The 12,282-nt window shown below is 42.0% G+C and overlaps 1 protein-coding gene and 1 long non-coding RNA gene across 3 annotated transcripts in view; one reads left to right on the plus strand and one right to left on the minus strand.

Annotated features, from left to right (window-relative positions):
* The first annotated feature begins 677 nt into the window (after positions 1-677).
* LOC109307122 lies at positions 678-9,604 on the plus strand. The gene is made up of 3 exons (XR_002100170.1): positions 678-1,030; positions 1,721-1,724; positions 9,594-9,604. It is a non-coding gene; the product is annotated as an uncharacterized LOC109307122 (long non-coding RNA).
* PRRX1 (paired related homeobox 1) overlaps positions 5,293-12,282 on the minus strand; it is a 73,622-nt gene continuing 66,632 nt past the window's right edge. The window contains exons 3-4 of one of the 2 annotated variants that reach the window (XM_019530816.1): positions 10,856-11,037; positions 5,293-6,333 (exon numbers count right to left, since the gene is read on the minus strand). In XM_019530816.1, the coding sequence (XP_019386361.1) occupies positions 6,195-6,333; positions 10,856-11,037 (321 nt within the window). In that variant the 3' untranslated portion in view covers positions 5,293-6,194. The other variant, XM_019530817.1, reaches the window with a different exon arrangement.

Below are 12,282 nucleotides of genomic sequence, written 5' to 3' on the forward strand. Positions count from 1 at the left end.
ACCGAATCTTTGCTGAATCGAATCAGGGACTGAAGTTTTGCACAGCCCTACTAGCCATATTTATGAACCATCATTATCCTCTTAAGCCTTTCTGGACAGATCACTTTCTGCAAAGAGGCTGAAAGTGCAAAGAGAGTGGAATCATCAGACAACATCATCAACCTTTTCCTTCCCCTGCTTATTTCTTCCTACTTGCTGAGACCTTTCTTGTGGCATCTATTGTTTCTGATGCCCTCTGGGCATTCTTTCTCCCTGTTCCACTTGCTGACTCCCCACTTCCTTCCTCCCCTTCCTCTATTAACTCTTTGCCCTGATACCTCTCCACCAGTTCAGTAAGCTTCCTGCACTCCTTTTCTCTACCTGCTGGTATCTTTCCTTTTCTAGTTTCTCTTGAGCCAGGAACTTGCAATGCATTTTTTCTAATGTGCCCAAGTTATGCCTCTCTTTGTTCTCACTGTTTTTAATGGTAACATGCCTATTAATTTCAATAGGAATAGAGTTCGGCCAAGACTGAATGCTTAAAAAAAACCTGACCTGTTAATACTCTGTTCCCCAGCTCTCTATCACTAAACTGGGAATAACAACATTTCCTTCTTCCCAGGCCTAATCTCTGTGGTCTATTTAGATTGTAAGTTTCTTTGGGGCAGAAAGTGTCTCTCACTGCATGGAGGAACAGTGCTTAGCATAATAAGGGCCCAGTCCTATTTAGGGGCCTCTACACACACCTGTGATAGCAGACCCTGGTGAGAAGGGCAAGCTAGATTTTGGTTCAAATGCCATTTTCCTCTTACCTCACTCAACATTTTCATTTTTGTCCAGTCCCAGATGGTATTCTTATATAGATTGGAGAAGCAGACACATAACAAACATATGACAACTTATGGAGATGGCTTCTTTTTTCCTTTTATTGAAAATGATTGTTTCTATTCTAGTGCAAACACTGTATATTTTACATCATAAAGCAAGATATAATTTACAGAATACATTTCCATGAGATTTTTGCATCAATTCTATCATCATTGGCATCATTGTATTCCAATTTTTTCCCCACTTAAAATTCCATATATTTTACCACCCCCTCTTGCTTCTGGATAGAGCAAGGGTGGAGGTTAATCACCAGAACATGTGCAGGCTGGTAAGAGGGGAGACATGCCTCATGAACATTTTCTACCTTAAGGGTGCCCAAACTTTGTGATGCCATGAATTACCTTGGTAATTTCCTAGAAGCCCACTCACTGCACCTGGAAGGTATGATTAAAGCCATGAATAGTTTCATGCTTACAGGACTGAACTCCTAATTTGCATACATATTTATACAGTTTTATAATTTACAGAATAAACATATGTGATCATAATACTTTGCTTTTGCTTGTTAGCTTAATAGAAATTGCCTTGTTGCTTGAAGTAATCAGAAAGGAAAAAAAACCTGGAATTGTACAACGTTGTCCCTGATTATATTTAGAAAAGGCAGCAAGCATTTGGGGTGTATTTTTAGAATCTGTAGGCTGCATCTGACTGGACTGCCCTCTACTCAGGCATACTGGAATTTATTTCACCATCGGGATGCCATTGAAATAGAATATCCCAATCCAAATAACAAGACAGAACCTAGCGGGATTGTCCATGGTGAAAATGCTACAACCATTGACTCACCTGCATAAGTTTATGCACCGAGTTGTCTCATTACACCCAATGTGAAGCTTCACAGGAGTAAAATTAGGCATGTGCATAAGTATTGGCAGGATCAGGGCCTTACTCAAGTTCTGGCATTTATATGCAATCCTTATTTTTATAGTCATTATAACTCAAGGAATGCAAGATGGACATCATTTGTACTAAACATTGTAATTGCACTTTCTCTGAGATGTTTTTCTTGCTAGCATAAGAAATGGTTCCTTTGCTTAGAAACCCAAAAAACACCTTGGTTAAATTGAAAGTGACGGCTGCTTACAAATAAATGCTTTGGCTTCAAAAACTGAGGGAGAGAGAAGGGATTATAAAAAATGTGTGAATTAGTTGAGAACTTTGGGCCTGATCTGCAGGTGGTACCAGTCCTCCAAAACTTCACTTACAACATTAGGTCAGTCTATACCAGATGAGTTGCAGCTTTTGATTCCAGTTCAGGTGTGTGATTTTCCCTATTGCTCTAGTTGGTGCAAGATAAGTTGGGGCAGGGGGGGAGGGGGGTCTGGCAGTCACCCATGTTTGGATGTAAAAACTCAGAAAGAAAGGAAATTAGAGTCCGAGGGCCTTTTCCTATAGGTATGCTAGCATGATTGACACTTGCTGAACACAGTGATCTGAAGAGTCCTGCGAAGATATATCATGGCCCTTTCCCCAACAGAGAAACCCAGTTTTCCAAAGGAAACAGTTTCTCCCTGCTGGGCAAGAGCATCTTGTAACTGTTCACAGTGTCGCATAATGTTTTTGACTGAGATATCACTTCCATCTGATATCTCAACATGGCAGACTAGAAGCGTGAAGCATGAAAAGGTGCAATCACTTGACCCAGGCCACCCAGTGATTCAGTGGCAGCTACAAGGACAAAATCCAGGAGTCTGGGCTTCCAGTGCCCCAGTAAACAACACAAAGTATCTAAGAAAATTGAAGATAACATAAAATGCTTTCCATCATCCACAATTTCATTCTAAAACTCGCCAGTATTCCCCTTAAGATCTTCCATGTCAACTTCTGCTTGGAAGTGGATCACTAAAAAAATTCCTTCTCCCTGTACACACCTAAGTCCTATTGGAAAGGTATACTTCTAACACTTTTCTTTCATTTTTTCCTCTGCCATGCTACCAGCCCCTGCTGATAACCATGGCAAGGGAGTTGGTACAGACGGGTCACTGTTATTGTAATTGTTGTGCTGCCTCCCCCTGCTCTGAGGTCTATCCACACAGTGATTGAGACACATGTGGTTGCCAACATTGCTACCACCTTTAGAACAGCACTTATGGCAGAATAAAAATAGTGCAGGCTTCAAGCCTTCGAAAATCCAAAGTTCCTCCCTACACCAAATGTGAAATTGAGTTGAAAAATTTAATAAATGTTGGCTTCTGATCCTTTTTTGTTTGTTTGTTTTTGCCTGCTGGATCTTGAGTGTTTAAGTTATGCATGGGTCACATTTTCAAATTTTCTTCATAACCATAATAGCCAGAAACTTAAGATTTCTCTTTTAGTGAAAGCTGAAACCAGGAGCTGTGGCTTTAAGAACAAGAACATTGGTGCAGTGGCGGGAAATCTGAGGAAACCACTAAGGCAGACATGATCATAGCAGCCATGTTTTAACATCAACACTTGATGCATGAAACTTCTTTGGACATCTCTAGCTATGTGTGAAAGTCTGGCCAGGAAAATTTCATTAGCAAAGCAGTGATAGATAGAAAAATAGAAGATGAAGGCCACCAAAGAGAATCTAAAGGTCAGTGGGTTTAAAAAAAAAATCAACTCTGTTTTACAAGGTAAATCCCACTGAAGTTCAGAGGTGAAGTTCTCTCTTCCAGGGCAATGAATTTGTACATGGACTGGACTGTAAGGACGGGCACCTGCCCTGGAATAGATATAGAACTGATCAGCTTGCATGCTTCCAAAAGGCACTGTGGTATTATCTGTCAGATGAAACACAAAACAAAATCCTGAGTACTTTTAAAGCCTGCTGTTCAGCAACATGGAAGTTGGTACAGCTTTGCAGCTGAGCTGGTCTGGAATTCTTCAATGAAGCTATTCTACTGAAATATGTAGATTTGTCAACAAATCTGTTTACATGACAAGATTGATTTTAATGAATCTCTCAAGTTGTTTTTTTTTTTTTGGAAAAAAGTTTTAAAATGATCAATGTGTCCTGTTTCAATAGTTTTAAACAGGAAAATTTTGGGGGCTTTTGAGTCAAAAGTACTTTTCATTTAGAATTTTTTTTTTTTTAATTCACACTAACAAAAGGTTCAAAAAAGAAAAGGTTGAAAAAGGTTAAATGAAAAAGAAATCATTCAAAATTACTGAAAGGACAGTCTAACTGACTAGAACTAAAAGTGTTCTGGTTTTCAGTTTGCAATTTTTTTTGAGCTTTCTATTGGTCCAGATTCAAGAGCAGATTTCTTTTGTAGGAATGTTTTGTTTCTGATACCTTAAAAAAAAAGTGTCAAGAAATGGGAAATCTTTTCCCCACTCATGTCTTATTGTGGTCATTGGGGCTCTACCACTTTCCGCCAGTTGTGTAAGTGGACCTGTGCTTTTTTAAGCATTTACCCTTATACCCTTATACTCTGGTAAAATTTATATTTTACCTATCTAATGCTCCACTTAATTTTAAATGGAGCATGGATCTATTTCGCACCTCCTGTAATATATTGTTTTACATTGATGTCTATTCTCAGAATACTTCACACCCATATTGGGCAGGGGTGGAACAGGGACAAAACTAGCCAGGGCTGAGCTGGTGTCAGACTCGTGGAAGTCCCAGGCAGAGGTTAAGATCTGGCCCCTCCTCTTCTCCTTCCCACATGTAAAAAGTCGTGGGCGACTGCCCTGATTGTTCATCCTTAAGGACATGAGTGACTGGTGCCTCCTGAATCTGGGGGGGGGGGGGCACCCACAGAAGCTGCTGATGGTGGTGGCCCTGTCAGGGGGGCACCAGCCCTACCAACAGTATCAGCTATTGGGGGGGCACACGCACCCCCGTGCACCCCCTACCAGTCACTTACGCCTAACGACTGGCTCTGCCTGGAAGAAGTAGTAAATCATACATATTGGAGCCTTATTGGGAGAGGGGGTGTTAAGGACAAAATGTGATGCTGCTCCAGGCCAGATTATCTTTACGTGGAAGCCCTCTGTATTAGGCAAAGCCTTCATAGGAGAGTCTGTTGGCTGGCACAGAGCTTTCATGCAAGTGAACCTGTCTCTTATGACTCTCCTGATATCCACCTGGTTGCAGGGCCACACCCTCAACTTAAACCTTATTCCCAACAGGGGGAGATATGCAATGAGGTTCCCTATTGTATTTCCCCAAGGATATCTTCTGGCAAGTCCTCTTGCAGGAAAAAGTGATGCAGCCCTGAATACAGCCTTCAGGATTTGGTCCAATGGAAGCCTAAGTTTGCCTGAGCAGTGAGTTTTGCCTGAGTTAAGACTGGCTCACAGACTGTAAAGTGCTTTGGCACCCTGCAGAATGAAAAGTTCTCTCTAAGTGATATAGGGTAGGGTATGCCCATAAATAAAAGTCATGTGGGTGAATTTGGCACTTGGTATAGAGCAGTCTCTACAGGCACCTGGATGCAGCACAAACATCCTGAATACTTCCAATGCATTTTATTTTGTTTAATAATAAAAAAACACCAACCAAGCTTGCATGTATATCTTATATATATAAATATATACAGTATATATAAAACAAATGCATTTGGACAACACCTTTACCTGTGGCAAAAAATCAGAAGGCACAGGGGAAAAAAGTAAAAGTCCTATTCTTAGACCTACAATGATCTTCCCGTCTATACACATACACTCTGCCTTAAGAAGGGTTTTCTCTTCTTTGGTTTTTCAAAGAGGCTGTGCCAAAACTAATCAGAAAGCAACAACTAGTTTCAAAACCCAAGGAGACTGGAAATAAAACCCAATGTTCCAGGCCACTGAGACAGAGGGACCCACAGCTTTGCACACAAAGGCTTCTCAGAGGCTAAATGATAATGGCTCTTCAGCTGCAGTCCACTCGTGGTCCAGATACCTGGGTCTCGTGGATATGCTGGAGAGGCTTTGGCTTCTGAATTCCCTCTTCTAGGGTGACCTGGGGCATAGGAAGTGAAGGGGCAAGCACTGAACCTCAGGACAGTCTAGAGTTCAAGGGCTGAACTGATAGGATTTCATTTTGCAGTCTTGTCCAAAACACAAAAAAACAAGAATGGGATTCTCCTTAACTGAAGAAGCTCATAGTATATTGAGCAGAAGCTATAAACCTGACAAGAATTGATGGCATTATCCAGAAAGGAAGAAAGAATATTGTAACTAATTTGCAGCTCATTTTGCTCCTGTTTCTGTCCCAATATTCTGTGTGTGCGTATATGTGTGTGTGCGCGCGTGTGTGTATGTGTGTGTGTGTGTGCGTGTGTGTGTGTGTTTTGCCCTCTCTTTCTGAACAAGTTGCTAAGCAGGACAGGTGTCATTTTATTTTTCCCTTCTTTAAGACTTAGCAGCAGTCTTTAATTGACTGTTGGCACCTGATTCCTCTGTAAACTATATTCCTTTGCCTTCAGTCTCAGGTTGGCAATACTGTTGGCCATGTTCATGCCCTGTGCTGGGCTAGTATTGGTACATGTGGCGGAATAGGTAGCCATAGCACTGTAGAAGAGAGAGAAAAGGGAGAAAAAGAAAAAAAAAATCAATCAGAACGTTTTAAAATTCAAATGAAAGCTGTATTTGAGCTTGAAAGTGGTAGCTAAGTGAGCAGGTATTGGTCTGATATGTGCCCAGGTGTATAATGCTTTGTTTTACTGGAGACAGCCTTTCTGAGAGGGAGTGAAGTAGCCATATTTTAGCACACAGCAATTCATCTATCTAAGACTATATGAAGTGTGGACTGCTCCATACACACTAAACCCCTGGCTAGAAGAAGTGTAGCAATGTCCACACATTGCTCGGGGCAGACTCATCAGCACTGCTGAGTGACTAAAAATATATACAGTACAAAGTCATTATAATGAACCCCCATGGGACTGGGAAAAAAAAGTTCATTAAGAGAGGGTGTTCACTATAATAGGGTTAGTCAATTGGCTGCATTGTCGTTGGCAGTCCCTCGATACAAGGATGACAGTCTTCCAGTAAATGGGAAAGTCATCGGTGAGTCCATAGGTGACTGAGGAGGCCAATCCAAGATCCTCACGTTCGACTGGCTGTATCACAATAATGAGAAAAATGTTGGTTCCTGCTGTTGGGATCATTAAAAGCTAGGGTTTGTTAACAAACAGGGTTCACTATAATAAGGATGGACATTATTATTTGTCCTAAATTGCTTATTTCAGTAAAGCAGACCCATTAAACAAGATTCTTGTTGGCCGTTTGTTAAATTCTACCCCCTGCAAAAAAGGCCAGCCTGGAATTGCATACATCTTCATGTATGGAACAACATGCACTTTCCCATCCCAGACAATTTCTGTCAGACTCTCATGCTTACTGTTATTTTCTGTCCGTCTCTAGTGTTTGTTGAGTAACAGGGCCAAGAAGAGAAAGCTGAGCTTCATACCAATAGCCACCAAGAAACAGAAAGGACCAAGAACACCCACATGTCTCCCTGCTTAGTCTTGATGCTGTATTGATAGCAGTCCATGACTTAGCTCTAGGAAAAGCTCTCTGGGTGCTCCTGAGAATTTAGCAATGATTTGAATCAGAATTTGTGGTTCCCACTGAATGTAAAAGCTGTCCCCTTTGCATTCTTGATGGAACTGTGAGGGGTGGCAAATTGGGGTTTTATCACTGAATAAGACCTCATCAGCGTTTCCATCAGGAAGTTTTGTTCCCACTGCTCTTTTTTCTATTGCTTCCTTTTTTGGGTCAGACTGAAGTGGTAAGTCTCTTTGAAACCACCATGCTTCAACAGCACAAGAAAACTTTTAATGGGGATGAGAAGTGGTGCATAAATTCATTGTGGAGCCAGTTGCCATTCAGCAACTTGGGACCTGTTCTTGTGAATGGATGCGGATTTAGCATGCAGCAGGCAGTGCATACATGACCTATCAGACTTCTCTTTAAGGGCCTGATCCAAAACTACTTTTCATCAGTGAAAGTCTGTCCACTGACTTCCAATAACCATTGGAACAAGCTCATAGCTGGAACATTATAAAAGCTTGCACTGTTTCTACTGCATATTACTTTTGTGACTGGAAAATACATATATAAGGTTATGCAGGGAAATATTATGAGGGAAAGGATCAAACAGCATTAAGGATGAATTGGAGTGAATGCAACATGAATCAATGTGAACTTTTGTTCTCAAACATAAATTTAAACCTTTAACCCTGAACCTTAACTGATGATAAAACATGCTTGGCTATAATTTTATTGTGCTGTAGCCATAGTTAGAATCCCCAGTCACGGACCAGGCCCCTACCGTGCTTCCTGCTGCATCATCACAGAATATAATGATGATCCCCAGTACAAGAAACTATTTTACATTCTTGTGCTATATCTACCTTTCCAGATTATGACTCAAACAAAAGTAAAATCCCTTATTCCCATGAGATTTCCAGATTTATTGTGTCATTTAAATAAATATGGTGCACTGAATGAATTAGAGGTGGCTTGACTGTCCTTTTTATCATAGGCACCTCAATTAAGGAGTACCATCCAATCACCTTGGATTTGGGTCTTTGTCGAGGTTGGTCCCAGTTGTCTGTGATTTTTAATACTACAAGTTTCTGTTCTTAAAGATTATAATGGAACATACATGCAAATAGGGTGGGAAACACCCTTGAGCACTGGACCTTGAGCCACTTGTGCCCTTAAAACAGGTGCTGTTTGGAACTTAACCAGAATATGAATATGTGCTTGTGCTGGTACTATGCACAAGATGAATTGACACACACCTCACTGGGGTTATTTGACCCCAGCAGTCTTTTCTGCCCAGAGCAGGGTGACTGGACCTGATGATCTCATGAGGTCCCTTCTAGCCCTAAACTTCTGAGAACCTGTGAATTTGCCCCTCAAATTTTGAAGACCCTGCATCAGTAACTTGAAGTGTAGCACCTCTCAGTAAAAAGAGCCTGTTGGATTGTGCCATATATTCTGTACATGCATGTGTGCCACATGGCACCAAGCACAATGGGGCCTGGATCTTTGATCAGGATGTCTAGCTCCTCCTACCACACTAGTATTTAATAATAATAATAATAGTGGTAGTAACAACACCACCACCATCACAGCTCAAACAGGGAGTTGGATAGACATGCCCATAGGGAAAGTAGGAAAATTATGAAGATTTTAGAAGCACAGTTCAAAGTTTGTGGCTTCTCTTTAACAAAAAAGAAAACCTACCTATACACACACACACACACATATATCAAAAATATAATTAAACTTCATCTTTCCTCCCTGTGAAATGGCTAGACACAAATCTCTTTGGCTGGGAATTTCAAAAGGGCTTAATGGAGTTAACTGCCTGGTTCAGTAGGATTTGTATATCTAACCCAACACTAAACTTTGTCTCCATCTTATGAAAAGTAATTTGCTAGCCAAAAAAAGAAATACACATTGTTCCCACATATATGTATTGCGATATATATTGATCACTTGTTATACATATGTAACATGTGATCCTGGCAGTCTTCTCTTGCTACTGATATCTCAGTGACATACCCCTGACATTTCTTGAGGTCATGGGTTTTCTTGTTAGTAGTAGTATTCTGTGCAAAACCAACAAGCTGAGTTGCCTCCCAGCCTTTTCAGTGACCATGCAGCCTCTTTCCCATAAAGTCCTTTCCACGATGTCATTGGACCCTGGAAGTTACCTTACATTGCCCTCTGCTAAAACCTCTTATGAAGCCTCCCAACATCTTGCGAGCTATGAGGATTATTTTGATAAGTGTGAGAGGTTGGAGTAAGCCAAGCAAGTCCAGCAGATGTTCTGAACTGCAATCATAACAGCCTTAAAGGAGACAAAAACCTTTCTTGGACCTTCTCAACACCTCTTTCCTCCCAGAAAGCAACTCTTTGGCAAATATCCCACAAGGATGGATGCCTGCTGTGAGTTTTCCTTCATAGGAAGGGGCCTTTCCAAACACGTATTTTTACATAAAATCCAAAGGTTAAGGACTGGCTCCAGGGTACAGGTTGGAAAAAAGGTGGTCTTCAATGGCACACGAATCATAAGGGCATAATCCTTCTACAGAAATTGGCTATCCTACCCCTTTCTGTCATGGGATATGATCCATAAAAGCTTGCAAACCACTGATGTAAGGAGAAGAAATATAAGGGATGGTCTGGTTTTAAATACTTTATTGAGTGAGTGACAAAGGACCTAAGAGGAGTAGATCCAATCAACTTAGGGCAACAGGGACCTTTGATGTGGGGCTGTTCTTGGAGGCCAGCACAGGGGGAACAGGAAACCACATGTGACTTTGCCCGATAGACATTGTGCAGGGACAGGAAAAAACAGAGCCAAAAGGTCTTAAGCCGATTCATATGCAGACCTCTGTACTAACAATGTCTGCTGACCAACAGCTCCTTATGAGCCAGCGCAACTGGTGAGCTTGCTTCATTCACATGGAAAACAGATTCCAGTTGTTCTGTGGAGGGAGCACAAGAGTGACATAAGGGTCATGAACATTATGGAGTACAAATGCTAAGGATATTTTTCCTTTCGTGATTTTATATTGCCAGCACCTTCCGTGGTTCAGGTTAGTCCAGAGTAGTGCATACCTCTGTAGAGAAGTGACTGTCCTCACTTTTTAGCAAATTATTTACTAATTCCCCAGTCTACCACTCCAGAAAGCTCTTCATTAGTAATGTTGTTCAAGGGAGCTGGAGAGCTGTGCCCCTGTTTTGCTACCTAGATGGTCCTGCTTGTTCATTTCCAAAGCTGGCAGATCAGGCACTGCGTGAGTGAAGCATAAAGTTCTGGGAACAACCAAACATTAGCATAGCAAAAACCCTAGAGCCAGAAAAACCACTTTCCACATCAGCAGCAGGAAGGCACCATGGTGGCTTACAGCCAAGTCATAGGAAAAGAGCAATGGGAAACCTGGCCCAAGGCATGGATCTCACAAGGCTTTCACAGGGAGCAGCTCTGGCAAATAAGTAGGTAGCTCAGAAAGAGTGACTGGACAAGATCAAAGGACACTGATCACCTAGAAAATGGTTTTTCATTCACCTGTAAGGTGAGGCTGTCCCCCAGGAGAGATAGTCAGTGGGTCTTGGAGATGGACGCGGTACGATGGGCTGCTCCACAGCAGTCAAGTCCCCCGAGTAGGTTTTGAGAAGAGAAGCATTCTTGTTGGCCAGCAAGGCTCTCTCGTTCCTGCGGAACTTTGCTCTTCGGTTCTGAAACCACACCTAGGAGGGGAAAAGTACAAACCAGCCCCAGGTGACTACCTGCTCCACTGATGTACTGTTGCTTTTCCTGCATCAATTGGCAGTGGAGGGGCCCTAGGAACCATAGCATAACATTGAAGGGCATAATGGCAGCACTGACAGCCAGGATCATTTTGCGAGTAAAAGGTGGCCAGATACACGGTGCTTGCAGAAGGCAGAGGAAGACAAAATGAGTCTGATTTACCAGGGGTCTTTAACACAGAACAGTCCAGCCAGGCTCACACAGTGGGATCAAAGCACAGCTTAGAACAGAAAGACCCAAAGCTCTTCAAAGGGTGATAACTTTCATAAGGGTTCTTCATTTCTCCAAAAGACTCACTCACACAGCACTCCTTCACTTAGGAACCTGCACAGGAAACTGAAGGGTGATTGAACTCCTCAGAAGAAATGTGCCTCTCTACAGGGATTCCCATTACACCCGAGCTGCTGATACGTCTAGCTAACCAAAATGAAAAAGAAATGAAAAGTCAAATGTTATCAACTTGGGGCCCCCAGAGAAGCTGCTCACTGATTGGATCCCTCTTGCTTCCAGGATACCAGGAAACCTCAGAGGAATAGTGGGAACTTCATATTTCTTTCCCAATGCCAGTGCAGCAAAGAGCTTCTTCTCAGAGAGGATGCAGCAGGCCTGCGCCATCTTTCAGAACAGCAGGGACCCTTCATTACTGCAGGACAGGGATTTAGGGAAACCTGATGCTTGCCTGTTGGACATACCCATGTGCATGCATACCCAGAGGTTCTCTCAAGTACCCATGTGTATCTGCCGTAAGTGCCCTCCCAACATACATGCACACATACTTAAGTGCGTGTACACACTAAGCAGCCAATACATAGCAGGCAATGCATCACAACATACATGTGTGTATATGCATGCACACATCTGAACACATGTACATGCATAGACACAAGTGTTTAGCCACATGCTCATGCACGTACACTCACACACATCATCAGCGGCACATGCATGTGCATGCTTACACACACAGAGCTTCTTTTTTGATCCCAATAATCATCAGCATAAAAAAGTTGATTTCATTCATTTCTTTGCCCATCTGATTCTTGTACCTTCAGGCTTAAGCCACTCAAAGGCTCTAACCTCTTTCATCCCCAGATCTTTGGGGAAAGCTCTACTTTATACAGATTACAAAGGTACAAAGAGAACGTTTATACCATTTCATATGGTGGTAACTGATATAGTGGTTAGAG

Source organism: Crocodylus porosus, unplaced genomic scaffold (assembly GCF_001723895.1).
Source record: "Crocodylus porosus isolate Cpor-Errol unplaced genomic scaffold, CroPor_comp1, whole genome shotgun sequence".
Classification (NCBI taxonomy): domain Eukaryota; kingdom Metazoa; phylum Chordata; order Crocodylia; family Crocodylidae; genus Crocodylus; species Crocodylus porosus.